General features: G+C 44.2%; 2 protein-coding genes across 2 annotated transcripts; both read right to left on the bottom strand.

The window, feature by feature from the left end:
• Positions 1 to 1,285: 1,285 nt before the first annotated feature.
• Positions 1,286 to 10,058, bottom strand: LOC115363715 (zinc finger protein 585A-like). Its single transcript, XM_030057984.1, has 7 exons — positions 9,514 to 10,058; positions 5,406 to 5,513; positions 5,202 to 5,290; positions 4,937 to 5,104; positions 4,281 to 4,496; positions 3,103 to 3,150; positions 1,286 to 2,691 (listed from the first exon to the last, which is right to left on the bottom strand). Exons 1-7 carry the CDS (start codon positions 10,041 to 10,043, stop codon positions 1,286 to 1,288), a joined length of 2,565 nt encoding a protein of 854 aa, XP_029913844.1. The 5' UTR covers positions 10,044 to 10,058.
• An 11,610-nt stretch (positions 10,059 to 21,668) lies between these two features.
• LOC115363540 (gastrula zinc finger protein XlCGF8.2DB-like) lies at positions 21,669 to 23,225 on the bottom strand. The gene is made up of 2 exons (XM_030057802.1): positions 22,532 to 23,225; positions 21,669 to 22,363 (listed from the first exon to the last, which is right to left on the bottom strand). Exons 1-2 carry the CDS (start codon positions 23,016 to 23,018, stop codon positions 21,966 to 21,968), a joined length of 885 nt encoding a protein of 294 aa, XP_029913662.1. The 5' UTR covers positions 23,019 to 23,225; the 3' UTR covers positions 21,669 to 21,965.
• Positions 23,226 to 26,038: the final 2,813 nt, after the last annotated feature.

Here is a 26,038-nt window from a genome sequence, read left to right as displayed (position 1 = left end):
TTGTAATGATACAAAAAAAAAAAAAAAAAAAATCTCACTCTACCAAGAGAATATTTCATTTTTGGGCTATTTATTTGTATAAAATGAGTGGTACATCACAGAAACCGGCATGTAAATGGATTAATTAACTCATTTTATGTTTATAATTATAACAGCCATGGTGGCAGAGAAGTTAAATAACATAACAAAAAAAATCTTAAAAGATAAAACCATTAAAAAGTTATCACTGAAGCCACCAATAATCAGAAATTATTGAAACTGTGGGCTCCTATAAGTATCTTGGCATCATCATTGATAACAAACTTACTTTTGAGGATAATACTAACTTGCTCGTTAAGAAAAGCCAGCAGCGTCTGTTTTGTTTGAGGAAGTTAGACAAGTTTCAGGTTGACAGATCTTTGATGACTATGTTTTACAAATCCTTTATTGAGTCTGTTTTAACCTTTTCATTTATTTGTTGGTTTGCATCCCTCACTCTGAAACAGAAAAACTCATTTTCCAGGATAACAAAGGTCAGCAGTAAAATTATTGGTTCCCAGCAAAAAACCCTCTCAGAACTGTACAATAATCAGGTTTCAAAGAAGGCCAGATCCATCATGTCCGACAGCACTCACCCCCTGCACTCAGAATTTAGGTTCCTGCCCTCTGGTTCCCGCCTCAGACAACCTTTAGCCAAAACTAACAGATACAAATTCTCCTTCATACCCTCCGCCATTTCACTGCTCAACTCTGTACAGTACAGGTAGCATCATCATCTTTAGTTCCCATTTTATTCAAGTATGCACTTTTTTATTTATTTTATTTACTTACTACTGATTTTTTTTTTTTTTTGCTACTGATTTATTTACTACTGTCTGCCTTGTGTGTCTCCTTGTAGTTGTTGTTGTTGTACTGTGTGTCTGACTCTGTTGTTGTCATCGTGGTTGTTGTCGGTGTTGTTGTACTGTTTTTTTTACTGCTACTGCGGCAGAATCAATTGCCCCTCGGGGACAAATAAAGGTCTTGAACTTGAACTTGATCACAAGAACTCAATGAGTCCTGAATGGATGGCATTTAAAACATGGTATGAGGGTTAACACAAGATATGTAACCAAATGTGTTGGGACGTGCTGCATCTCTAACATCAGCATTGACTCTGAAGCATCTCCTGCTGCTGCTCTCACCGACACACTTGTGTTTGCTTACATTTGTATGATGCTCGATGAAGCTTCTCACACACACACACACACACACACACACTCACTCACACACACACACACACACACATACACACAGGACTGCGTCTCTACAGGTTCTCTCCAGTGTGGGTTCTAATGTGTATATTGAGGGTTCCTTTCTTTGCAAACCCTTTACCACAGAGGGAGCAGACAAATGGTGTCTCTCCAGTGTGGATTCTCATGTGTTGCTTGAGGTTTCCTTGATCTATAAAACCTCTCCCAAAGACGGAGCAGACGAATGGCTTCTCTCCAGTGTGGATTCTCATGTGTTGGTTGAGGGTTCTTTTCTCAGCAAACCCTTTACCACAGACGGAGCAGACGAATGGTTTCTCTCCAGTGTGGATTCTCATGTGTCTGTTGAGGTTTGATTTATGTGTAAAACCTCTCCCACAGATGGAGCAGACGAATGGTGTCTCTCCAGTGTGGATTCTCATGTGTGTCTTGAGGTGTCCTTTCTCAGCAAACCCTCTCCCACAGACGGAGCAGACAAATGGTTTCTCTCCAGTGTGGATTCTCATGTGAATCTTGAGGGTTCCTTTCTCTGTAAACCCTTTACCACAGAGTGAGCAGTTGAATGGTTTCTCTCCAGTGTGGATTCTCATGTGTTGCTTGAGGTTTCCTTGATCTATAAAACCTCTCCCAAAGACGGAGCAGACGAATGGCTTCTCTCCAGTGTGGATTCTCATGTGTTGGTTGAGGGTTCTTTTCTCAGCAAACCCTTTACCACAGACGGAGCAGACAAATGGTTTCTCTCCAGTGTGGATTCTCATGTGTCTGTTGAGGTTTGATTTATGTGTAAAACCTCTCCCACAGATGGAGCAGACGAATGGTGTCTCTCCAGTGTGGATTCTCATGTGTGTCTTGAGGTGTCCTTTCTCAGCAAACCCTCTCCCACAGACGGAGCAGACAAATGGTTTCTCTCCAGTGTGGATTCTCATGTGAATCTTGAGGGTTCCTTTCTGTGTAAACGCTGTACCACAGAGTGAGCAGTTGAATGGTTTCTCTCCAGTGTGGATTCTCATGTGTTGCTTGAGGTTTCCTTTATCTATAAAACCTCTCCCAAAGACGGAGCAGACGAATGGCTTCTCTCCAGTGTGGATTCTCATGTGTTGGTTGAGGGTTCTTTTCTCAGCAAACCCTTTACGACAGACGGAGCAGACAAATGGTTTCTCTCCAGTGTGGATTCTCATGTGTCTGTTGAGGTTTGATTTATGTGTAAAACCTCTCCCACAGATGGAGCAGACAAATGGTGTCTCTCCAGTGTGGATTCTCATGTGTGTCTTGAGGTGTCCTTTCTCAGCAAACCCTCTCCCACAGACGGAGCAGACAAATGGTTTCTCTCCAGTGTGGATTCTCATGTGAATCGTGAGGGTTCCTTTCTGTGTAAACGCTGTACCACAGAGGGAGCAGTTGAATGGTTTCTCTCCAGTGTGGATTATCATGTGTTGCTTGAGGTTTTGTTTACGTTTAAACCCTTTACCACAGAGGGAGCAGCGGATTTTACTCTTTCCTGTGTTCTTGGTCTTGGAGCAGGAAACTGGTTTCTCTCCCACATCAGGTCTGTCATGACTGAGAGGGACTTCACTCGGTGGGGTTGAACATGACTGAGCTTCTCTGGTCCAATCCCAGTCATCACTGTCCTCAGTCTCAGCCTCAGAGGAAGGTTCTGGGTTCCTGGCTCGTTCCTCTCCACCGTCTTCTGCTTCCATCTGTCCAGTGGAGCAGCGGGCGTCTCTGCTCCACTGAGCTTCCTCTTCATCATCCTCACTCTTCACAGGGACAGCAGTGAACGGCAGCTTGGTGATATCCTGAAGCTGCTCTCCCTGCTGATTGGTCCAGAGTTCCTCTTGTTCCTCCTTAATGTGTCGAGGCTCAGGCTCCAGACTGAGGGTCTGCTCCCGCTGCTCAGAGGGAACCTCCTCTTTACACACCACTGGAAAAAACACAGAGACACACAAAATTATGCTTGGAAGCTGACCCAAGCCTTTCCACATCACTTCATGTCAGCATAACCCCTACGAAATCTTTTGTGAAAAACAGATATGGCGACAATCAGCCCTTCCTTTTTTGTTTTTTGTTGTTGTTTGTTTGTTTTTTTAATTATGTGAGAAATAGGTTGTTTCTTATTCTCGGCTAATTCCAGTTCCCTCCATGATTGCTTGGTGAACAAAGATTGAACGTCTCGTAACTTCCTCCACCTGAGCCCCAACAAAACCATTGTTTTACATGGTCCTGATAACCTCACCGCCTCAGTTGATGAGTTTATTGGCCGACTTCACTCTAACATCAAACCTGCCGCTAAGAATCTCGGTGTCATCTTTGACCAGTTCATGTCTTCATGTCTCAAAGCTCTCTCAGTGTTTTCTTTAAATGAGAAACACTGCAAAATAGCTTTTCTTCTAGAAACCTCGAACTTCTGATTCACATTTCGATATAGTCCTGTCTAGAATATTGTAATTCCCTCTACACGAGCCTCAGTCAAGCCGCTTTAAATAATTTACAGTTTGTTCAGATTATTTACTAAAATGAGCTGCAGGTCCCACATCACCCCTGTTCTGGCTTCCTTCCATCACCTCCCTGTAAAATTCTGAATAAACTATGTAGTGACCCCTTTGCCTATCAAAATAGATCACTACGGTTGCTGATGGATTGTTTTGACGCGTTACCAAATGACGGAAATGTCCAGTCCACTGATTTCAGTTCAATAACAACAGCGATGATTTATTTACTGACAGTGCAATGTGTTACTTCAGTGGTTTCCAAAGAAAAATAAAAAAACAGGGCCAAACATACCCTTTCTCCAGATCGCCTATTTACCAATATAGACAAAAATAACAAAGCGATGATGCCACGGGCCCTCTGCAGGCTCACCACCCACAAGGGTGGCCGTAAGGGGTCGGTGCTTTGTGGATTGGGCGGCAGTCAAATGCGAGGGCCTCGGTGACCCGATCCCTGGACGCAACGGCTGGCGATGGGGACATGGAATGTCACCTCGCTGGGGGGGAAGGAGCCTGAGCTTGTGTGGGAGGTTGAGAGGCACCTGCTAGAAATAGTCGGGCCCACCTCCACGCACAGATTGGGCTCTGGAACCCAGCTCCTTGAGAGGGGCTGGACCCTCCACTACGCTGGAGTTGCCCTCGGTAAGAGGCGGCGGGCAGGTGTGGGCTTGCTCATAGCTCCCCAGCTTAGCTGCCATGTGTTGGGGTTCACCCTGGTGAACGAGAGGGTCGCCTCTCTGCGCCTTCAGGTTGGGGAGAGGGCTCTCACTGTTGTCTGTGCCTACAGGTCAAATAGCAGTGCAGAGTACCCGGCCTTCTTGGAGTGCTCGGGAGGGGTACTGGATAGTGCTTCAACTGGGGACTCCATTGTTCTACTGGGGGACTTCAACGCCCACGTGGGCAGAGACAGTGATACCTGCAGTGGGGTGATTGGGAGGAACGGCCTCCCTGATCTGAACCTGAGTGGTGTTCTGTTATTGGACTTCTGTGCTAGTCACAGTTTGTCCATAACGAACACCATGTTCGAGCATAGGGGTGTCCATAAGTGCACGTGGCGCCAGGACACCCTAGGCCGGAGGTTGATGATCGACTTTGTTGTCATTTCATCTGATCTCCGGCTGTATGTCTTGGACACTCGGGTGAAGAGAGGGGTTGAGCTGTCAACTGATCACCACCTGGTGGTGAGTTGGATCCGCTGGCGGAGGGGGAAGTGTGACAGACCTGGCAGGCCCAAACGCACTGTGAGGGTCTGTTGGGAACGTCTGGCTGAACCCTCTGTTCGGGAGGTCTTCAACTCCCACCTCCGGGAGAGCTTCTCCCGGCTCCCGAGGGAGGCTGGGGACATTGAGTCCGAATGGACCATGTTCTCGTCCTCCATTGCCGATGCAGCTGTTCGGAGCTGTGGCCGCAAGGTTTCTGGTGCCTGTCGTGGTGGCAATCCCAGAACCCAGTGGTGGATGCCGTCAAGCTGAAGAAGGAGTCCTACCAGTCCATGTTAGCCTGTGGGACTCCTGAGGCAGCTGACGGGTACCGGCAGACCAGGCGTGCCGCGGCTCGGGCGGCAAAAACTCGAAACTGGGAGGAGTTCGAGGAGGCCATGGGGGAGGATTATCGGTCGGCCTCAAAGAAATTCTGGCAAACTGTTCGGCGCCTCAGGAGGGGGAAGCAGTACTCTGCCGACACTGTTTACAGTGCAGGTGGAGGGCTGCTGACGTCGAGCAGCTGATTGTCGAGCTGATTGTCGGGCAGTGGAAGGAATACTTCGAGGGTCTCCTCAATCCCGTCGTCACGTCTTCCGCTGAGGAAGCAGAGGTTGAGGACTCGGGTGGACTTGTCCATCACCCAAGCCGAGGTCACTGAGGTGGTTTGTAAGCTCCTCAGTGACAGAGCGGCGGGGGTGGATGAGATCCGCCCTGAGTATCTCAAGTCTCTGGATGTTGTGGGGCTGTCTAGGCTGACACACCTCTGCAACATCGCGTGGCGGTTGGGGACAGTGCCTCTGGAGTGGCAGACCGGGGTGGTGGTCCCTCTTTATAAGAAGGGGGACCGGAGAGTGTGTTCCAACTACAGGGGGATCACACTTCTCAGCCTACCCGGGAAGATCTACGCCAGGGTGCTGGCGTAATCTGACACCCTTCACTTTTTTCACTTGTGTAATTTTTTCTCTCATTAATCTACATACAGTTTTTCAAATAAATAAAAAAAAAGAACAAACTGACATATCACATGGATATAAGTATGCAGACCCTCTGCAAAAACGAAGACGTTCACACGTTTTTCCATAGATTTGTGAGTTTTTTTTCCCTTTGGAAATAACCACTTTAATCTCAGAGTTTTTTTTCTCTGAATTTTAAAACCTTAATCCAGAAAATTTTGTAGTACTACTACGATTATTATAACTATTGCTACTACTATTACTACTACTGCTACTGCTATTGCTGCTATTACTACTACTACTATTGCTACTACTACAACTAAATCAATTAATATACTAACACTACTACTACTATTGCTGCTACTACTACTACTACTACAACTACAGCTATTAATATATTACATTACTACTTAAACTACTACGACTGTTACTATCACAGCTACTACTATAACCACTAGTATTACAACTATTAGACTACTACTACTACATCTACTAATATATTACTATTTAGAGTTGTTATTATCATGCATTGATGTTGATATCATTATCCCAGAGATGCTGCAGAGTATCTCAGTGTTTTCTTTTGAATCTTAACTGGCGGTTAGCCTCACCTGCCAGGATCCAGGTGAGTTGCTGATGTGAAAATGGCATTTAAAACTTAAAGTGTTGCCAGGTGGGAAATGTAGTATTATCGTACCAGAGACTCAAAACTATCGTATTTTGAGGGAAATTATCGTACACCTGTGATAACCAAAATAACAAGCCCAATGATACACTATTGTCAAATATAGTCACTCTAGTGTTTAAAAGCGTCCTGTGGGCACTCACTAATGTGTCCCCCACAAACAAATGATAGGTGGGAACTAATGAGCAAAGTCATGAGGCCTGGAGGCCACCTACTGTTGGGGAATAGACATAGCAGGTTTACTTTTTTTTTGTCATAGAGAAACAGTGTTCATAATAACTGACAAGCAAATAAAGAGTAACCTGGCTTCACTTAATGCAATTTATTTTGCAGAACAATACTATCTCCCCTCAGTTAGTGTCAAAAATGACACTAACTGAATGAATGGACATAAGCAGCACATATTCAAAGTTAGAACGGGCCTGCTGCCAGGTTATAACTTAAAATGTTGTGCATCAAAAACAGGTAACTCTGCAAAAGTCCAAAACAAACAAACAACAACAACAAACAAACAAACAAACAAATAATAATAATAATAATAAAATAAATAAATAAATAAATGACGACAGAAGGCTTTACCGTCAGAGCCTGCAACAGGTTTCAGCCATCCGGCAAAAATGCGCTGGCTTTCCCACTCATTGCGAAAGGTTTGTGGGCGGTGATGTTTGTGTTCCCCCTGCTCCAAAGCCGTCCTCCTTGCCTCTCGTCCCTCCTCACCGCCCCCTTCAGCGGCACTCATTTCCTCTGCTTGCTCCTTCTCCACTCTTTCCTCTGCTTTCACTGCTTCTGTTTTGAATCGCGCTCGCTCGACTTCCTCACCTGACTGAGAGCAGAGATGTGTCGGTCGTGAATGAAACAGCTCTTAGATCCGGCTCTGTGAAGTGGACGACGGGAGCGGGGTCCTGACTGGGAGCCGCTCCCCCCACCCCACCCCCCTTCTCTCTCTCACTTTTTTTTTCTTTTCAAGCTGCACGTGATTGGTCAATATGTGTGGCGTCGTCTCTGTGCGCTGAGCAGAGGGGGGAGGGGCGGCAGTTACACACACACACACACACACACACACACAGAACTTTAAACTTTAACCCCCCCACCACCACCTATTATTTCCAAAATAACTTCTCAAAGATAAACAAAAAAAAAAAAAAAAGATGCAAAAAAAGATCTGTGCATTGACTGCAGAAGAACTGAAAATGGTAAACACAGTACAAAGTATCTTTAAATATGGAACTTTAAATAAGAGTGTGAAAGAGCAAATTTCACATAAGTACAAATAACTACGCAATAAAATTTACACAACAGAGGAACTCTCTACAAAAGACCATGCTATTCTATAAAACTATCAGATATTTTCACAAGCACCAGTTGTTAGAGGTGGATGGTTGATCATCTAAATCTTTCTCTTGGCCTTGAGTTTCTCTTTGCATGTATCTAAGCTCTGACCCTGTAATCAGAAATTCAAGACAAAATATTCAAGGATTCTACAGTGAAATACAGTTTTGAACTATGTTACAAAAAATATTTCATAATTAATTATAGGATTATGTAGGCTTATGTTTAAAACACTGGTACATGAAAAAATAATTTTTTATATACATTATATACATATATTTTTATATACAAGGATTGATGGGGCACAATATAAAAATTCTGTACATAATTATTAATTACTATGAATATATTCATAATTACGTGCCCCTACGCGCAGTACGTGATCAGCGTTTGCAGACCAACGGGTCTGCCTCTTGGTGTGCCTTCGTTTATCCATCTTAACATGACGTTAACCCGAGAGCTTGGCTATTTTTGTTAAATCTCTACCTGTAAATATGGCGATGCTCCCACTTCTGCCTCCCCAGTTTTGAACTATGTTGTGCCGCAGGTCTTTGATTTACCGCTGCTTTTATCCAGAGGACTCAGCAAGTCCATAACAGGGTGAAAGGTATTTTTTAAACTCATCTAACATTACAAAAAGTAAAAATACATAAAAACTGATATCCCCCAAAAACAGTGCCTGACCTAAGACAGTTGCAAAGATAAAAAAAAAAAAAAAATCCCACTCTAACAAGGGAATATTTCACTTTTGGGCTGTTTTTTTTTTTTTTTTTTTTTTTTTGGTATAAAATGAGTGGTACATCCCAGAAACTGGCCTGTAAAGGGTTAATTAACTAATTTAATTGTTTGAATTTAACAGCCATGGTGTGAGAGAAGTTAAATAACATAACAAAAAAAGAAAAATATTAAAATGATAAACCATTAAAAAGTTGTAGCTTCAGGCATCATGAGGACTCAATGAGTAGAAGAAAGGACTTCTTTCCTGACACCACCAGCACCAATGTGAAGTTCAGAGCTGTGCAGGGCAATCTATCTTCTTGAGGGTGAAAGCTATATTTAGGTTCAATCTAACACTACATAAAAAGTAAAAATGCATACAAACTTATATCTCCCATGAACATTGTCTGACCTCAGACAGTTGTAACGATACAAAAAAAAAAAAAAAAAAAAACTCACTCTACCAAGAGAATATTTCATTTTTGGGCTGTTTATTTGTATAAAATGAGTGGTACATCACAGAAACCGGCGTGTAAGGGGTTAATTAACTCATTTTATGTTTATAATTATAACAGCCATGGTGGCAGAGAAGTTAAATAACATAACAAAAAAAATCTTAAAAGATAAAACCATTAAAAAATTATGACTTCAATCATCACAAGAACTCAATGAGTCCTTACAGGGTGAATGGATGGCATTTAAAACATGGTATAAGGGTTAACACAAGATATGTAACCAAATGTGTTGGGACGTGCTGCATCTCTAACATCAGCATTGACTCTGAAGCATCTCCTGCTGCTGCTCTCACCGACACACTTGTGTTTGCTTACATTTGTATGATGCTCGATGAAGCTTCTCACACACACGCACACACATACACACACACACACACACACAGGACTGCGTCTCTACAAGTTTTCTCTAGCGTGGATTCTCATGTGTATCTTGAGGTTCCCTTTCTCACCAAACCCTTTACCACAGACGGAGCAGACGAATGGTTTCTCTCCAGTGTGGATTCTCATGTGTTTGTTGAGGTTTCCTTTCTCAGCAAACCCTTTACCACAGACGGAGCAGACGAATGGTTTCTCTCCAGTGTGGATTCTCATGTGTATGTTGAGTTTTCCTTTCCTTACAAACCCTTTACCACAGACGCAACAGACAAATGGTGTCTCTCCAGTGTGGATTTTCATGTGTTGCTTGAGGTTTCCCTTATGTGTGAAACCTCTCCCACAGACGAAGCACATGAACGATTTCTCTCCAGTGTGGATTCTCATGTGTCGCTTGAGGGTTCCTTTCTTTGCAAACCCTTTACCACAGACGGAGCAGACGAATGGTTTCTCTCCAGTGTGGACTCTCATGTGAATCTTGAGGTTTCCTTTCTGTGTAAACGCTGTACCACAGAGGGAGCAGTTGAATGGTTTCTCTCCAGTGTGGATTCTCATGTGTTCCTTGAGGGTTCTTTTAAGTGTAAACCCTTTACCACAGAGGGAGCAGGGGAATGTACTCTTTCCTGTGTTCTTGGTCTTGGAGCAGGAAGCTGGTTTCTCTCCCACATCAGGACTGTCATGACTGAGAGGGACTTCACTCGGTCGGGGTTGAACATGACTGAGCTTCTCCTGGTCCAATCCCAGTCATCACTGTCCTCAGTCTCAGCCTCAGAGGAAGGTTCTGGGTTCCTGGCTCGTTCCTCTCCACCGTCTTCTGCTTCCATCTGTCCAGTGGAGCGGCGGCCGTCTCTGTTCCACTCAGCTTCCTCTTCATCATCCTCACTCTTCACAGGGACAGCAGTGAACGGCAGCTTGGTGATATCCTGAGGCTGCTCTCCCTGCTGATTGGTCCAGAGTTCCTCTTGTTCCTCCTTAATGTGTGGGGTCTCAAACTCCAGGCTGGGGGTCTGCTCCCGCTGCTCAGGGGGAACCTCCTCTTTACACACCACTGGAAAAAACACACAGACACACAAAATTATGCTTGGAAGCTGACCCAAGCCTTTCCACATCACTTCATGTCAGCATAACCCCTACTAAAGCTTTTGTGAAAAACAGATATGGCGACAATCAGCCCTTCCTTTTTTGTTTTTTGTTTATTTGTTTTTTAATTAGGTGAGAAATAGGTTGTTTCTTATTCTCGGCTAATTCCAGTTCCCTCCATGATTGCTTGGTGAACAAAGATCAGACATCCCGTAACTTCCTCCACCTGAGCCCCAACAAAATCTTTGTTTTACATGGTCCTGATAACCTCACCGCCTCAGTTGATGAGTTTATTGGCCGACTTCACTCTAACATCAAACCTGCTGCTGAGAATCTCGGTGTTATCTTTGACCAGTTCATGTCTTCATGTCTCAAAGCTCCCTCAGTGTTTTCTTTAAATGAGAAACACTGCAAAAATAGCTTTTCTTCTACAAACCTCGAACTTCTGATTCACACTTTGATTTAGTCCTGTCTAGAATATTGTAATTCCCTCTACACAAGCCTCAGTCAAGCCGCTTTAAATAATTTACAGTTGGTTCAGATTATTTACTAAAATGAGCTGCAGGTCCCACATCACCCCTGTTCTGGCTTCCTTCCTTCACCTCCCTGTAAAATTCTGAATAAACTATGTAGTGACCCCTTTGTCTATCAAAATAGATCACTGCGGTTTCTGATGGATTGTTTTGATGCGTTACCAAATGACGGAAATGTCCAGTCCACTGATTTCAGTTCAATAACAACAGCAATGATTTCTTTACTTACAGTGCAATGTGTTAGTTCAGTGGTTTCCAAATAAAAATGAAAAACAGGGCCAAACATACCCTTTCTCCAGATCGCCTTTTTACCAATACAGACAAAAATAACAAAACGATGATGCCATGCTCACGATCACGGTCTAAAACTGTTTGCTTCTGCCAACCAGCAACACCTGAGTCCAATCAACCCCTTGAATATATAGACCTCTGGCCTTTGACAGATTGGCAACATTGCTCCCCCAGGTGGTGGGAGGTTCAAAGGCACAGCTCAACACATGACAGAAATGGCTCTTACACACTATATGATTTTACTGATTGCAGCTTCTAAACACTCATCTTTAGGCCTTTCAGTACATCTCTCTGGAAGATCTTTGGAATGTCCTAGGATCTACAATACTTTCAGAAAGTATTCAGACCCCTTCACTTTTTTCACTTGTGTTATGTTGCAGCCTGATACAATTGTTTAAATAAATTTTTTCTCTCATTAATCTACATTCAGTTCTGCAAATTTATTAAAAAGGACAAACTGACATATCACATGGATATAAGTATGCAGACCCTTTGAAAAAACGAAGACATTCACACTTTTTTCCATAGATTTGTGAGGGTTTTTTTCCCTTTGGAAATAACCACTTTCATATCAAAGAGCTTTTTTCTCTGAATTTTAAAACTTTAATCCAGAAAATTTTGTAGAACTACTACAATTATTACAACTTGTAGAGGCGACTATCCAAAAGGCAAATATAGTCGCCAAGAGGCTAAGCAGGGGAGAAGATCTTACCTGCCGGACGCGCTGGCTTGTCAATAAATCTTCGCTTCAAAGGCGTTGCGTTTTGATTATTTATTGCTGATAAAAACACACAGTGAAAACAACCTTCCAAAGCTTAAAAAAGGCACAATCCATTCGACACTGGTGAGCGATCAAAAACCATTCGAGGCATTCAAAAGGCGTCCAAAAGCGGTCAGCAAAAGTGAGACCTCCCCTCTCACCCTCTCAGTTCATTCATAAAAGCCCGCTCCAGAACAGCTGATTTTACTACGCTGCTGACGTACCACCAACACCACGTGACTCACCTTGAAAGTGACCAAATATGGCATGCAAAGAAAATCCAATACAAAACACCACAACAACAAAAGCTGGCACTTACATTCCGGCCCCATAATTATTACAGCTATTATTACAGTAATAATTACAAATACATAACCCACCTAAGCAAACTATAATAATTAATCAGGCCCTTTACATTCATCTCATTTTCTTGTTTTCTGTAAAGTGTCTATAGTCCATTAAAGTTCACGGTAAATCTTCATCCAGTCTCCCTGAGTAGTGTCATGTCAAGTCATGTCTAGGACAGAGGTTACCAGCACATGTCCTAAGTGAGTCACCAGTCACGTCAAGTCTAGGCCCAAGAAGTCAAAACAGCCTTCAAGACTGTGCCGACTTCTGAAGAAGGCAGATCTTGGTCACTGGCCTGTTGAGAGTGCTGGTCTGGGTCTTAATTCTGACCTGCCGCACTAATCCTCTTCTGTCTGGCACCGCCTCGGTGACCCTTCCAATGACCCAGGAATTCCGAGGTGCAGAATCATCGACTATTAACACAATGTCCCCAGGAATGAAGTTCCTCTTGACCTTGGTCCACTTCTGGCGTTCCTGTAGCTGAGGCAAATACTCCTTAGTCCACCTTTTCCAAAACAAATCGGAAATATATTGGACCTGCTTCCATCTGCGACGCGCATAACTGTCCTCCTTGTGAAACAGACCCGGTGGTAAACAAGGATTAGTTTTTAGAAGCAGAAGGTGGTTGGGTGTAAGTGCTTCTAGGTCATTTAAGTCCGTGGATTCCTTGGTAAGGGGTCTGCTATTGAGAATGGACTCAACCTCACAGAAGACTGTCTGGAGTCCCTCCTCATCCAAACTTTGTGACTTCAAAGTGGCGTTAAGAACCCCCCTGATGGAACGAATCAACCTCTCCCATGCTCCGCCATGATGTGATCCGGTCGGTGGATTAAAGGTCCACTTAATTCCTTTCAATGAGAGCGCGTCGTTGATCTGTTCCAGGTTCCATCCTTCAATGGCTCGTTTCAACTCACGCTCTGCACCAATGAAATTAGTGCCATTGTCTGACCGGAGCTCCTTAACCTGTCCTCTTCTTGCGATAAAGCGTCGCAAGGCATTGATGAAAGAATCCGTGTCTAAAGATGAAGCAACTTCAATGTGCACTGCTCTTATCACCAAACAAGTGAAGATAACTCCATATCTTTTGACAAAACACCTTCCACGCTTGATGTCAAAAGGTCCAAAATAGTCGACCCCGACGTAACTGAAGGGAGGTTCATCTGGTGAAACCCTATCAACAGGCAAGTCTGCCATTTGCTGTTGACCAGCGGCTCCATATAGCCTGCGACAGACAACACATTTGGATAAAATCCTTCGTATGGCAACACCTGCAGCAGGAATCCAATAGCGTTGACGTAACCTCGACAGCACATGGTTCCTGCCACCATGACCAACCTCTTGATGAATGTGGCGTATAATGAGGTCTGAGATGTGAAGGTCTTTAGCTATTATAGCTGGGTGTTTAGACTCTTCAGGCATAGCCGCTTTACAAAGCCGACCTCCGACTCTCAAAACGCCATCCTCCAGCATCGGATTGAGTCTACATATGTGACTGTGTCCTTTCACACTCTCTCCCCTCTGGAGACAAGAAAACTCTTCTGAGTACTTCTGTCTCTGGCAAAACTTGATTATTTCTAGTTCACCATCTTTGATTTCTTCCAATGAGAGAGTACCACGACACATCTCAACATCCTCATGCTGCTTCGCCTTTGATGCAGACTGAAAAAGATCAACTTCCTTCCCTTTTCTTATTTTTAATAGCAAAGCCTTAAACCTTAATATCCAGGCCATCACTCTTGAGAGACGTGTCCAGGATGAGCTGCGGTTTATCAAACGTGTCACCGCATCGTCTTTCTCTTGTTCCACAGAAACAATAGCAGAGACCTTGACTTCTGGGTCTCCAGACAGTGGCTCTCCCAAGTGATCCGGAGAAATGGGGGACCACACAACCACATTCCATTCTTCAGAAAAGACTCCACTCTCATACCTCTGGAGGCAAGATCTGCTGGATTTTGCGTTGTAGGCACATACCTCCATTGAGATGGATTAGACATCTTTAGAATCTCAGTGACTCTATTAGCTACAAAGACACGAAACCTTGAAGTTTCATTCTTTATGTATTTCAGAACAGAGGTACTGTCTGACCAAAAAATAGAGTCTTGTAGCTCCATCCTCAACTCCCTCCTCCACAGCTTATCCATACGAGCCGCTACCACGGCTGCTGTCAGTTCCATGCGTGGAATTGTCACAGGTTTCAAAGGTGCCACCCTGGACTTTCCCATTATGAAAGCACTGTGTGCCAGACCTTGGTGATTATGCAACAGCAGGTAGCTGACGGTCCCATATCCCTCTTCACTAGCATCCGCAAAATGATGTAACTGAGCGGCAGCTATTTCTCCAAAGTTGGGTGCTGAAGGTGTTCAATGTTTGCAGCTCCTTCACCCAGCCTGTCCATTCCTGGGCAGCAGATGCTGGTATAGTATCGTCCCATCCCAGACCTTTGCGACACAGGTGTTGAAGGATCCTTTTAGCTGTGAAAATCACAGGAGACAAGATTCCCAGAGGGTCATAGAATGAGCTGACAGTTGAAAGGATTCCTCTGCGTGTCAATGGCCTATCTGGAAAGGTTACACAGAATCCAAAGGTGTCAGACTGTGCGCACCATCGCACTCCCAGTGCTCTCTCCACAGGTAGGACATCCTGATCCAGATCTAGATCCTTGACCTCCTTCGCCCTTTCCTCCTCTGGTATTGTTGCCAGCACACAGCGGCTGTTACTGATCCATTTAGTCAAACGGAAGCCTCCCTTGGCACATATCCTCCTTAGGTCCTCATACAGGCACACAGCTTCCTGTTCCGAGGCCACAGAAGCAAGGAGGTCATCGACATAAAAACTGTGCATGATGGTTTCAAACACCTGCTGGCTGAAAAGCTCTTTGTTATCTTCAGCACACCTCCGGAGAGCATAATTGGCACAGCTCGGGGAAGATGTAGCCCCAAACAAATGGACAACCATCCTGAATTCCACCATACACTGGCTAAAGTCTCCATTGGGCCACCATAGAAAACGTAACAGGTCTGCATCTTCCTCTGGAACTCGAAACATGGCCTCAATGTCAGACATGAGAACAATAGGTTCTTTCCTGAACCTAGTTAAAATGCCAATCAACATGCTGGTGAGGTCTGGTCCTTGCAGGAGATGTGCATTGAGTGAGGCCTCTTTGAATGATGCTCCACAATCAAAAACAACACGCATCTTCCCCTTTTGAGGATGGTACACCCCATGATGAGGGATATACCAAATCCTGCCGTCACTGCGCTTCAAATCTGTGTCTGGCACTCTTTCTGCAAATCCACTTGCTATCAGGTCGTTCATGAATGCAGTGTAGTCCTTGTGGAACGATGGCTCCCTAACAAACCTCCTCTTCAAGTTAGAAATGCGTTGCTCGGCAACTATGCGGTTGTTAGGCATGCTTAAATTTCTGTCTTTAAGAGGCAAAGCAATGCTGTAATGACCATCAACCAGTTTCACAGATCTGTCAGCCATTTCCAGGAACCTGCGATCCTCCCTTGACATCCCCAGCAATTCATCTTGGTTGTTCTCAGGGAAGTCTGTCATAAACTGTTTATTCCAGAGCTCATCGAGTGTGACGGCAGAAATCCTATTGATGGTTACTGCTGACTGACAGCTGGAACTATCACTGCATCCACCAAGTGGTCCATTTACTGTCCAGCCCAGCCTCGTTTTGACCGCATATGGTCCTCCATTCACGCTCCTAATAACCTCTAGGGGCTCCAAAGCACTGGGTACATTTGTGCCTATCAGAATCTCCACATCAGCGTCTATTTCTGGCAAGCAGACATGTTTCAAGTGAGGCCATTTTTCCAAGTCCTGCTGTCGTGGGACGTTGCTTCTGTCAACAGGCATCTCATGTTGCACAAAGAGCTTTGGTATTTCACAATACACATCACTGTCCAATCCAGCGATTTCCAAATAAGATGCAATACCACTGTCGACAACTTTCTCTTGGCCCATGGTGCGCAAAAGAATCCTCGTTTTCCTCCCAGGGAGTCCGAGCTTGTCCACCAGACTTACAGTGCAGAAAGACGCAGTACTTCCCGGGTCCAGAAAGGCATACGTTTCAACTGTCCTTTGACACTTACTGGATTTGACTCTGACTGGTACGATGGCAAGTTTACAGTCCTGGTCACTGGCCCCAGTGAGACCACTAGTTCGTATTTCGACCATACCACTGTCCGCTGCCTTTCCTGAGATGCTCTTTTCCTTCTCTGCCTCCACTTCATTTTCCCTCTGATGGATGTGCAGCAAGCTAGGGTGTCGTGAACCACATATTTTGCATGAAAGACGCTTCCTGCACTCTTTGCTGACGTGCCCAGTGCACAAGCAGCCAAAACAAACTCCATTAGTTTTCAGGAAATTCATCTTTTCACTGTGAGCCTTCCTCTCCAATAGAGTGCACGACTCAAGTGTGTGTCCACGGCCTTTACAGTAGAGGCAAGGCTTCTCAGATCCATCCCCTTTGTTTTCTGGTGGAGGCCCTTTTTTAATTGTTGAAACAGTCGTAGCAAAACCGCTCCCTTTAACCTTCGAACGTGGCATGGATTTTGTTCTGCCGCCTTCCTTGACTGCTGCCAGTGTTGGAGCATCCTGTATGTCTCCAAATACAGGGTCCATCGCGATCTTCACTTGACGCTCAATGAAGTTTACAATATCAACAAACATGGCTCTGCGCTGACCTCTTTCCTGTATGTCACAAGCAGTAGTACGCCACTTGTCCCTTAGCTTGTATGGTAGCTTCTTAATCACAGTGAGCATATTTGCAGATGTATTCAAATCACACAGATTATATATATCCTTCATGGCATTACAACATCCACGTAAAAACAGACTGTATGCTTGTAAAGCCTTTGCATCCTCTGATTTAATTGGTGACCATGAAAATATTTTATTCATGTAAGCAGATGCTATTATGTGATCATTTCCAAAATGTTCATGAAGCAAAGCCTTTGCTGTGATATATCCATTTCCATCAGTCATGTGTTGACAGCTTCTGACTAACTGTTGTGGCTGCCCCCTGGTGTATTGCTCGAGGTAGTGAAGGCGGTCCCTGTCATTGTTGGTCTTTAGTTCTATTGTTTGTTCAAACGACTGCATGAAGACATGATATTGCAATGGATTGCCGTCAGAGATCTGCATGTCCCATTTTGGCAGTGACGCTAGATTTTGTTGATGTACCAGCATTGATGTGATTTCATTTTGTTTTTCCATTATAGACATCATATTATGTTCACTGCTGATGTTCCTCGAAGAGGGTACATTTGCATGTTTGAGATGAGACACTAGAGGCGCTGCATCATCTATGATCTGTGGTTTTATTGGCATTGAGGACCCCTGCTGGGTCTTGTTAGCTTCTTGAAATTGTTTTGCCTTTGCTCCTCCAAGTATACACGGCCCTCTTCCATCCTTTTCACCTTCACATGGTACAAAAGGCTCAGCATGGATATTAAGTCCCTTCTCAAAATAGGACTCCATGCCATCCAGTTTCTTAGAAGAAGCACTCATCCTACTTGATCCAGCAGTTCTTAAAACACTTACTTTTGCCATGGATGCAGCTATTTCTGCTTCAAGCTGAAGCTGTTCCTTTCGTTTCCTTATTTGCTCTTCCTGCTCTTCAAGAGCATGTTTTTCCTTGAGCAACTTTTGCCGAGCCAACAAAGCAGCCATTTCAGCCTCAGCTCTGAGGCGCGCAGATGCAGTAGAAGACACATTAGACCTTGTGCCATGTTTCACGCTGCCTTTATTTGAAATGCTGTCAAATGGCGTTATTTCATCCTGATCATCATTTTGAGGATTTTGGTGAAAGTGCAGCTCTTTCCCATTTTCCACATTCTCCTGTGCTTCCTTTTCCACTGCTGAGGCCTGCTGCTGTGACCTTCCAGATACGTGGGTTTCCGACAAGGGTTCACTTGGAGATATGTTGGTTATTTTAAACCATGCTTCGACATCTTTAATGCATCCCTCCTTATGTTTACTGACCTTTGAAAACCATTCATTTTGTTTTTGTTGTTCATCGGTGGGAATTAACGGCATCAGTGATTCATGTAGGGCAATGGCATCATCAGATAATTGCATCAAGACATAAAGCTGAGATTTGACCAGTGTAAGATTTTTTTCATCCCTCATGAGCTCTTTGATAGACAAAATCAAACGTTTTATTTCATCCACTTTCCTTTTACGCTCCTTTTGAATTGATTCAATTTTATTCAACATGGCCTTTTCCGTGAGAATTATTTTTCTTTTCTCTTCAGGTTTGCCAACAGTTGAACCAGCGTTTGCAGCACTCATTTTGCATGCACAAAAAAATCACAAAGAGAATCCAATACAAAACCAGCAATATCAATAGCCACAGAAGTCGCTCATAACTTCATGAAATCCAGCGCTGCGCAGCAAACCATTAGTCGGACGCCGCAGTCCAAACACTGCATCAACCGCCCATAGCGACAATCAACAGACCGAGACAACATGCCATTTCCCATTCGGTAGCAACCAGTTCAAACTGTTTCCAACAGACCAACGTAACAGAAGAACTATAAAACAGGTTACATACCGCTGCTCATATGCGATGTTGCCCGGCTGAAGCTGCGTGAGGCGTCCTGGCTGGAATCAATCATTCAATTTCCATTCATTTGCTCCGCGTCCAAAGCGTGGATTGTTGAGTCCCTCGCGGCTCCAATTCCACTCAACTTGTCTTGGTTTTGCTGACAATGTAGAGGCGACTATCCAAAAGGCAAATATAGTCGCCAAGAGGCTAAGCAGGGGAGAAGATCTTACCTGCCGGACGCGCTGGCTTGTCAATAAATCTTCGCTTCAAAGGCGTTGCGTTTTGATTATTTATTGCTGATAAAAACACACAGTGAAAACAACCTTCCAAAGCTTAAAAAAGGCACAATCCATTCGACACTGGTGAGCGATCAAAAACCATTCGAGGCATTCAAAAGGCGTCCAAAAGCGGTCAGCAAAAGTGAGACCTCCCCTCTCACCCTCTCAGTTCATTCATAAAAGCCCGCTCCAGAACAGCTGATTTTACTACGCTGCTGACGTACCACCAACACCACGTGACTCACCTTGAAAGTGACCAAATATGGCATGCAAAGAAAATCCAATACAAAACACCACAACAACAATAGCTACCACTTACACAACTGTTGCTACTACTAGTACTACTACTGCTACTGCTATTGTTAATATGACTGCTACAACTACAGTTATTAATATACTACCACTACTACTACTACTACTGCTATTACTGCTGCTGCTATTACTACTACTACTATTGCTACTACTACAACTACATCAATTAATATACTAACACTACTACTACTACTACTACTACTACCATGCTGCCAGATTATAGGCCTAACATAAAATGATGTGTAGCCTACATAACACACACACTTAGGCTACAAAGTGACTGCTGCCAGGTTATAACTTAAAATGTTGCGCATCAAAAACAGGTAACTCTGCAAAAGTCCAAAACAAAAAACAAACAAACAACAACAACAACAACAACAACAACAACAAACAAATAAATAATAAAATAAATAAATGACGACAGAAGGCTTTACCGTCAGAGCCTGCAACAGGTTTCAGCCATCCGGCAAAAATGCGCTGGCTTTCCCACTCTTTGCGAAAGGTTTGTGGGCGGTGATGTTTGTGTTCCCCCTGCTCCAAAGCCGTCCTCCTTGCCTCTCGTCCCTCCTCACCGACCCCTTCAGCGGCACTCATTTCCTCTGCTTGCTCCTTCTCCACTCTTTCCTCTGCTTTCACTGCTTCTGTTTTGAATCGCGCTCGCTCGACTTCCTCACCTGACTGAGAGCAGTGATGATGTGTCGGTCGTGAATGAAACAGCTCTTAGATCCGGCTCTGTGAAGTGGACGACGGGAGCTGGCCCCTGACTGGGAGCCGCTCCCCCCACCCCACCCCCCTTCTCTCTCTCACTTTTTTTTCTCTTCAAGCTGCATGTGATTGGTCAATATGTGTGGTGTCGTCTCTGTGCGCTGAGCAGAGGGGGGAGGGGCGGCACTTGCACACACACACACACACACGCACGCACACACACACACACACACACACACACACACACACACACACACACACACACACACACAATAAAATTTACTTAACAGAGGAACTCTTTACAAAAGACCATGCTATTCTATAAAACTATGTACCAGATATTTTCACAAGCACCAGTTGTTAGAGGTGGATGGTTGATCATCTAAATCTTTCTCTTGGCCTTGAGTTTCTCTTTGCATGTATCTAAGCTCTGACCCTGTAATCAGAAATTCAAGACAAAATATTCAAGGATTCTACAGTGAAATACAGTTTTGAACTATGTTACAAAAAATATTTCATAATTAATTATAGGATTATGTAGGCTTATGTTTAAAACACTGGTACATGAAAAAACAATTTTTTATATACATTATATACAAATATTTTTATATACAAGGATTGATGGGGCACAATATAAAAATTCTGTACATAATTATTAATTACTATGAATATGAACCAGGCACCTGGTGCCCTACGCGCAGTACGTGATCAGCGTTTGTATAAACGGTGCCTTACCTAAGACAGTTGCAAAGATTAAAAAAAAAAAAAAAAAAAACACTCTAACAAGGGAATATTTCACTTTTGGGCTGTTTTTTTTTTTTTTTTTTTTTGTATAAAATGAGTGGTACATCCCAGAAACTGGCCTGTAAAGGGTTAATTAACTAATTTAATTGTTTGAATTTAACAGCCATGGTGTGAGAGAAGTTAAATAACATAACAAAAAAAGAAAAATATTAAAATGATAAACCATTAAAAAGTTGTAGCTTCAGGCATCATGAGGACTCAATGAGTAGAAGAAAGGACTTCTTTCCTGACACCACCAGCACCAATGTGAAGTTCAGAGCAGTGCAGGGCAATCTATCTTCTTGAGGGTGAAAGCTATATTTAGGTTCAATCTAACACTACATAAAAAGTAAAAATGCATACAAACTTATATCTCCCATGAACATTGTCTGACCTCAGACAGTTGTAATGATACAAAAAAAAAAAAAAAAAAAAAAAAAACTCACTCTACCAAGAGAATATTTCATTTTTGGGCTGTTTATTTGTTTAAAATGAGTGGTACATCACAGAAACCGGCGTGTAAATGGGTTAATTAACTCATTTTATATTTATAATTATAACAATGACAATAACTCATAACAATGAGTCCTTACAGGGTGAATGGATGGCATTTAAAACATGGTATAAGGGTTAACACAAGATATGTAACCAAATGTGTTGGGACGTGCTGCATCTCTAACATCAGCATTGACTCTGAAGCATCTCCTGCTGCTGCTCTCACCGACACACTTGTGTTTGCTTACATTTGTATGATGCTTGATGAAGCTTCTCCCACACACACACACACACACACACACACACACACACACACACAGGACTGCGTCTCTACAAGTTTTCTCTAGCGTGGATTCTCATGTGTATCTTGAGGTTCCTTTTCTCAGCAAACCCTTTACCACATACGGAGCAGGCGAATGGTTTCTCTCCAGTGTGGATTCTCATGTGTTTGTTGAGGGTTCCTTTCTCAGCAAACCCTTTACCACAGACGGAGCAGACGAATGGTTTCTCTCCAGTGTGGATTCTCATGTGTATGTTGAGTTTTCCTTTCCTTACAAACCCTTTACCACAGACGGAACAGACAAATGGTTTCTCTCCAGTGTGGATTCTCATGTGTTGCTTGAGGGTTCCTTCCTGTGTAAAACCTCTCCCACAGACGGAGCAGACGAATGGTTTCTCTCCAGTGTGGGTTCTCATGTGTTTGTTGAGGTTTCCTTTCTGTGCAAAACCTATCCCACAGATGGAGCAGACAAATGGTTTCTCTCCAGTGTGGATTCTCATGTGTATGTTGAGTTTTCGTTTCCATACAAACCCTTTACCACAGACGGAACAGACAAATGGTTTCTCTCCAGTGTGGATTCCCATGTGCTGCTTGAGGGTTACGTCCTGTGTAAAACCTCTCCCACAGACGGAGCAGACGAATGTTTTCTCTCCAATGTGGATTCTCATGTGCTGCTTGAGGGTTCCTTCCTGTGTAAAACCTCTCTCACAGAAGGAGCAGACAAATGGTTTCTCTCCAGTGTGGATTCTCATGTGCTGCTTGAGGTTTCCTTCCTGTGTAAAACCTTTCCCACAGACGGAGCAGACAAATGGTTTCTCTCCAGTGTGGATTATCATGTGTATCTTGAGGTTTCCTTTCTTTGCAAACCCTTTACCACAGAGGGAGCAGGGGAATGTACTCTTTCCTGTGTTCTTGGTCTTGGAGCAGGAAGCTGGTTTCTCTCCCACATCAGGACTGTCATGACTGAGAGGGACGTCACTCGGTGGGGTTGAACATGACTGAGCTTCTCTGGTCCAATCCCAGTCATCACTGTCATCAATCTCAGCCTCAGAGGAAGGTTCTGGGTTCCTGGCTCGTTCCTCTCCACCGTCTCCTGCTTCCATCTGTCCAGTGGAGCGGCGGCCGTCTCTGTTCCACTGAGCTTCCTCTTCATCATCCTCACTCTTCACAAGGACAACAGTGAACGGCAGCTTGGTGATATCCTGAAGCTGCTCTTCTTGCTGATTGGTCCAGAGTTCCTCTTGTTCCTCCTTAATGTGTGGGGTCTCAAACTCCAGGCTGGGGGTTCGCTCCCGCTGCTCAGGGGGAACCTCCTCTTTACACACCACTGGAAAAAACACACAGACACACAAAATTATGCTTGGAAGCTGACCCAAGCCTTTCCACATCACTTCATGTCAGCATAACCCCTACGAAAGCTTTTGTGAAAAACAGATATGGCGACAATCAGCCCTTCCTTTTTTGTTTATTTGTTTTTTAATTAGGTGAGAAATAGGTTGTTTCTTATTCTCGGCTAACTCCAGTTCCCTCCATGATTGCTTGGCGACCAAAGATCGGACATCCCGTAACTTTCTCCACCTGAGCCCCAACAAAATCTTTGTTTTACATGGTCCTGATAACCTCACGGCCTCAGTTGATAAGTTTATTGGCCGACTTCACTCTAACATCAAACCTGCTGCTGAGAATCTTGGTGTCATCTTTGACCAGTTCATGTCTTCATGTCTCAAAGCTCTCTCAGTGTTTTCTTTAAATGAGAAACACTGCAAAAATAGCTTTTCTTCTACAAACCTTGAACTTCTGATTCACACTTTGACTTAGTCCTGTCAAGAATATTGTAATTCCCTCTACACAAGCCTCAGTCAAGCCGCTTTAAGTAATTTACGGTTGTTCAGATTATTTACTAAAATGAGCTGCAGGTCCCACATCACCCCTGTTCTGGCTTCCTTCCATCACCTCCCTGTAAAATTCAGAATAAACTATGCAGTGACCCCTTTAGATAGATAGATAGATAGATTGATAGATAGATAGATAGATTTACTTTATTGATCCCAAACTGTGAAATTCTTTTGTTACAGCAGCATCAATAGAAACATAAAAATAAAATAAAACTAAGCAGAATTATATATAATAAAGACTATATATATACAATGAGGACTAACCTAAGAATATAAGATATGAGATGTGAAATATACAGACGGTAATAAATAAATATGAAATCTACAGATGGTATGGAACAGAGTTAGCATGAAACCATGAAACCAAGAAACCAAGTGGCAGAACCCGACGGCCGGTACTGGGATTCAGGAACTGTCAGACTTGATTCGGCCCCTTATGGAATCACCTCTTCCCCTGCAGTCAGTATGAAAAACAGTATGAATGTATATAACCTAGGATGTAATATATAGACAATAAATAAACAGTTAAGGTGCTGAGTAATGGATAATAAATAAAGGTGCTGAGTAGTGGAGTGTTAAAAACAGAACTATACTGCAGACAGTTGTGAGTCTCTGTCAGACAGGTGTGAGTTATTGTAGTGTGATGGCTTGTGGCAGGAATGATTTCCTGTATCTGTCCCTTCGACAGCGAAGCTGTATCAGTCTGTTGGAGAAGGAGCTCTGCTGTCTGTCCAGTGTGTGGTGGAGAGGGTGGTCAGGGTTATCCATGATGGATAACAGTTTGTTCAGTGTCCTCCTCTCCACCACAGCCTCCACAGTGTCCAGTTTGCAGCGATCATGGAGCCAGCCCTCCTGATCAGTTTGCTGAGTCTGTTGGTGTCACTGGCTCCGATGCTGCTCCCCCAACAAACCACAGCGAAGAAGAGTACGCTGGCCACAACAGACTGGTAGAACATCTCCAACATCTTGCTGCACATGTTGAAGGATCTCAGCTTCCTCAGGAAATAGAGTCTGCTCATCCCCTTCTTGTAGACAGTGTCGGTGTTGGATTTCCAGTCCAGTCAAGTCTGTTGTTGATTTTGATGCCCAGGTACTTGTAGACCTCCACCTCCTCCACATCCTCTCCCAGAATGCACATTGACTGTGAAGCTATCCTTTTCTTCCTGAAGTTGATCACCATCTCTCTGGTCTTGCTGACATTCAGCCTCAGGTGATTGCATTCCAGCCCACTCCACAAAGTTATCTACCACTGCTCTGTACTCACCTTCCCTTCCCTCACTCATACACCCAACAACAGCCGAGTCATCAGAAAATTTCTGCAGGTGGCATGCCTCGGAGTTGTACTGAAAGTCTGTGGTGTATAAGGTGAAAAGGAAAGGGGACAGCACAGTCCCCTGTGGAGCTCCTGTATCACTGACCACCGCGTCAGACAGAACACTGCCCAGACGGACAAACTGTGGCCTGCCTGTCAGGTAGTCAGTAATCCAGGAGACAATGGAGGTGTCGACACCCATCACCCGCAGCTTCTCACCCAGCAGCAGTGGCTGGATGGTGTTAAAAGCACTGGGGAAATCAAAGAATGTGATTCTCACAGTGCTGCCACCACCATCCAGATGCATATGAGCCCGTTGCAGCAGGTAGATGACGGCGTCGTCAACTCCCAAATGGGGCTGGTAAGCAAACTGTAGAGGGTCTAGCCGCTCCTTCACCTGCGGCCTCAGGTGGGCCAAGACCAGCCTCTCCAACACCTTCATCAGATGAGATGTAAGGGCAACTGGTCGGTAGTCATTGAGGTCCGATGGAGTCGACTTCTTTAGGACAGGAACCAGGCAGGACGTCTTCCACAGCACCGGGACTCTCTCCTGACTCAGGCTCAGGTTGTAGAGGTGTTAGATGACAGAAGACCGCTGGCTGGCACAGGTCCTCAGGATCCTGGGGCTGATACCATCAGGTCCTGCGGCCTTCCTCTGGTGGAGTCTCTCCAGCTGTCTCCTAACCTGGCCTGTAGTCACAGTCATGCGGGGGAGGGTGCTGGTGTCTTCAGTGGAAGAGGAGGTAGAGGGGGAGGGGAATGAGAGGTGCTGCACAGGAGTGCTCACCACAGGGGGGACAGGGGGGAGGGTTGGAATGCAGTGGGGGTGTGTGGGGGTCTGGATGTGTGAAGGAGACAGAAGGCTGTGAGCTGAACCTGTTAAAGAAACTGTTCAGCTCGTTGGCTCTCTCCAGGC

Source organism: Myripristis murdjan, chromosome 8, assembly GCF_902150065.1.
Source record: "Myripristis murdjan chromosome 8, fMyrMur1.1, whole genome shotgun sequence".
NCBI classification, from domain to species: domain Eukaryota; kingdom Metazoa; phylum Chordata; class Actinopteri; order Holocentriformes; family Holocentridae; genus Myripristis; species Myripristis murdjan.
Note: the sequence above shows the minus strand (reverse complement) of the source record. Positions and strands in the feature narration are given on the sequence as shown.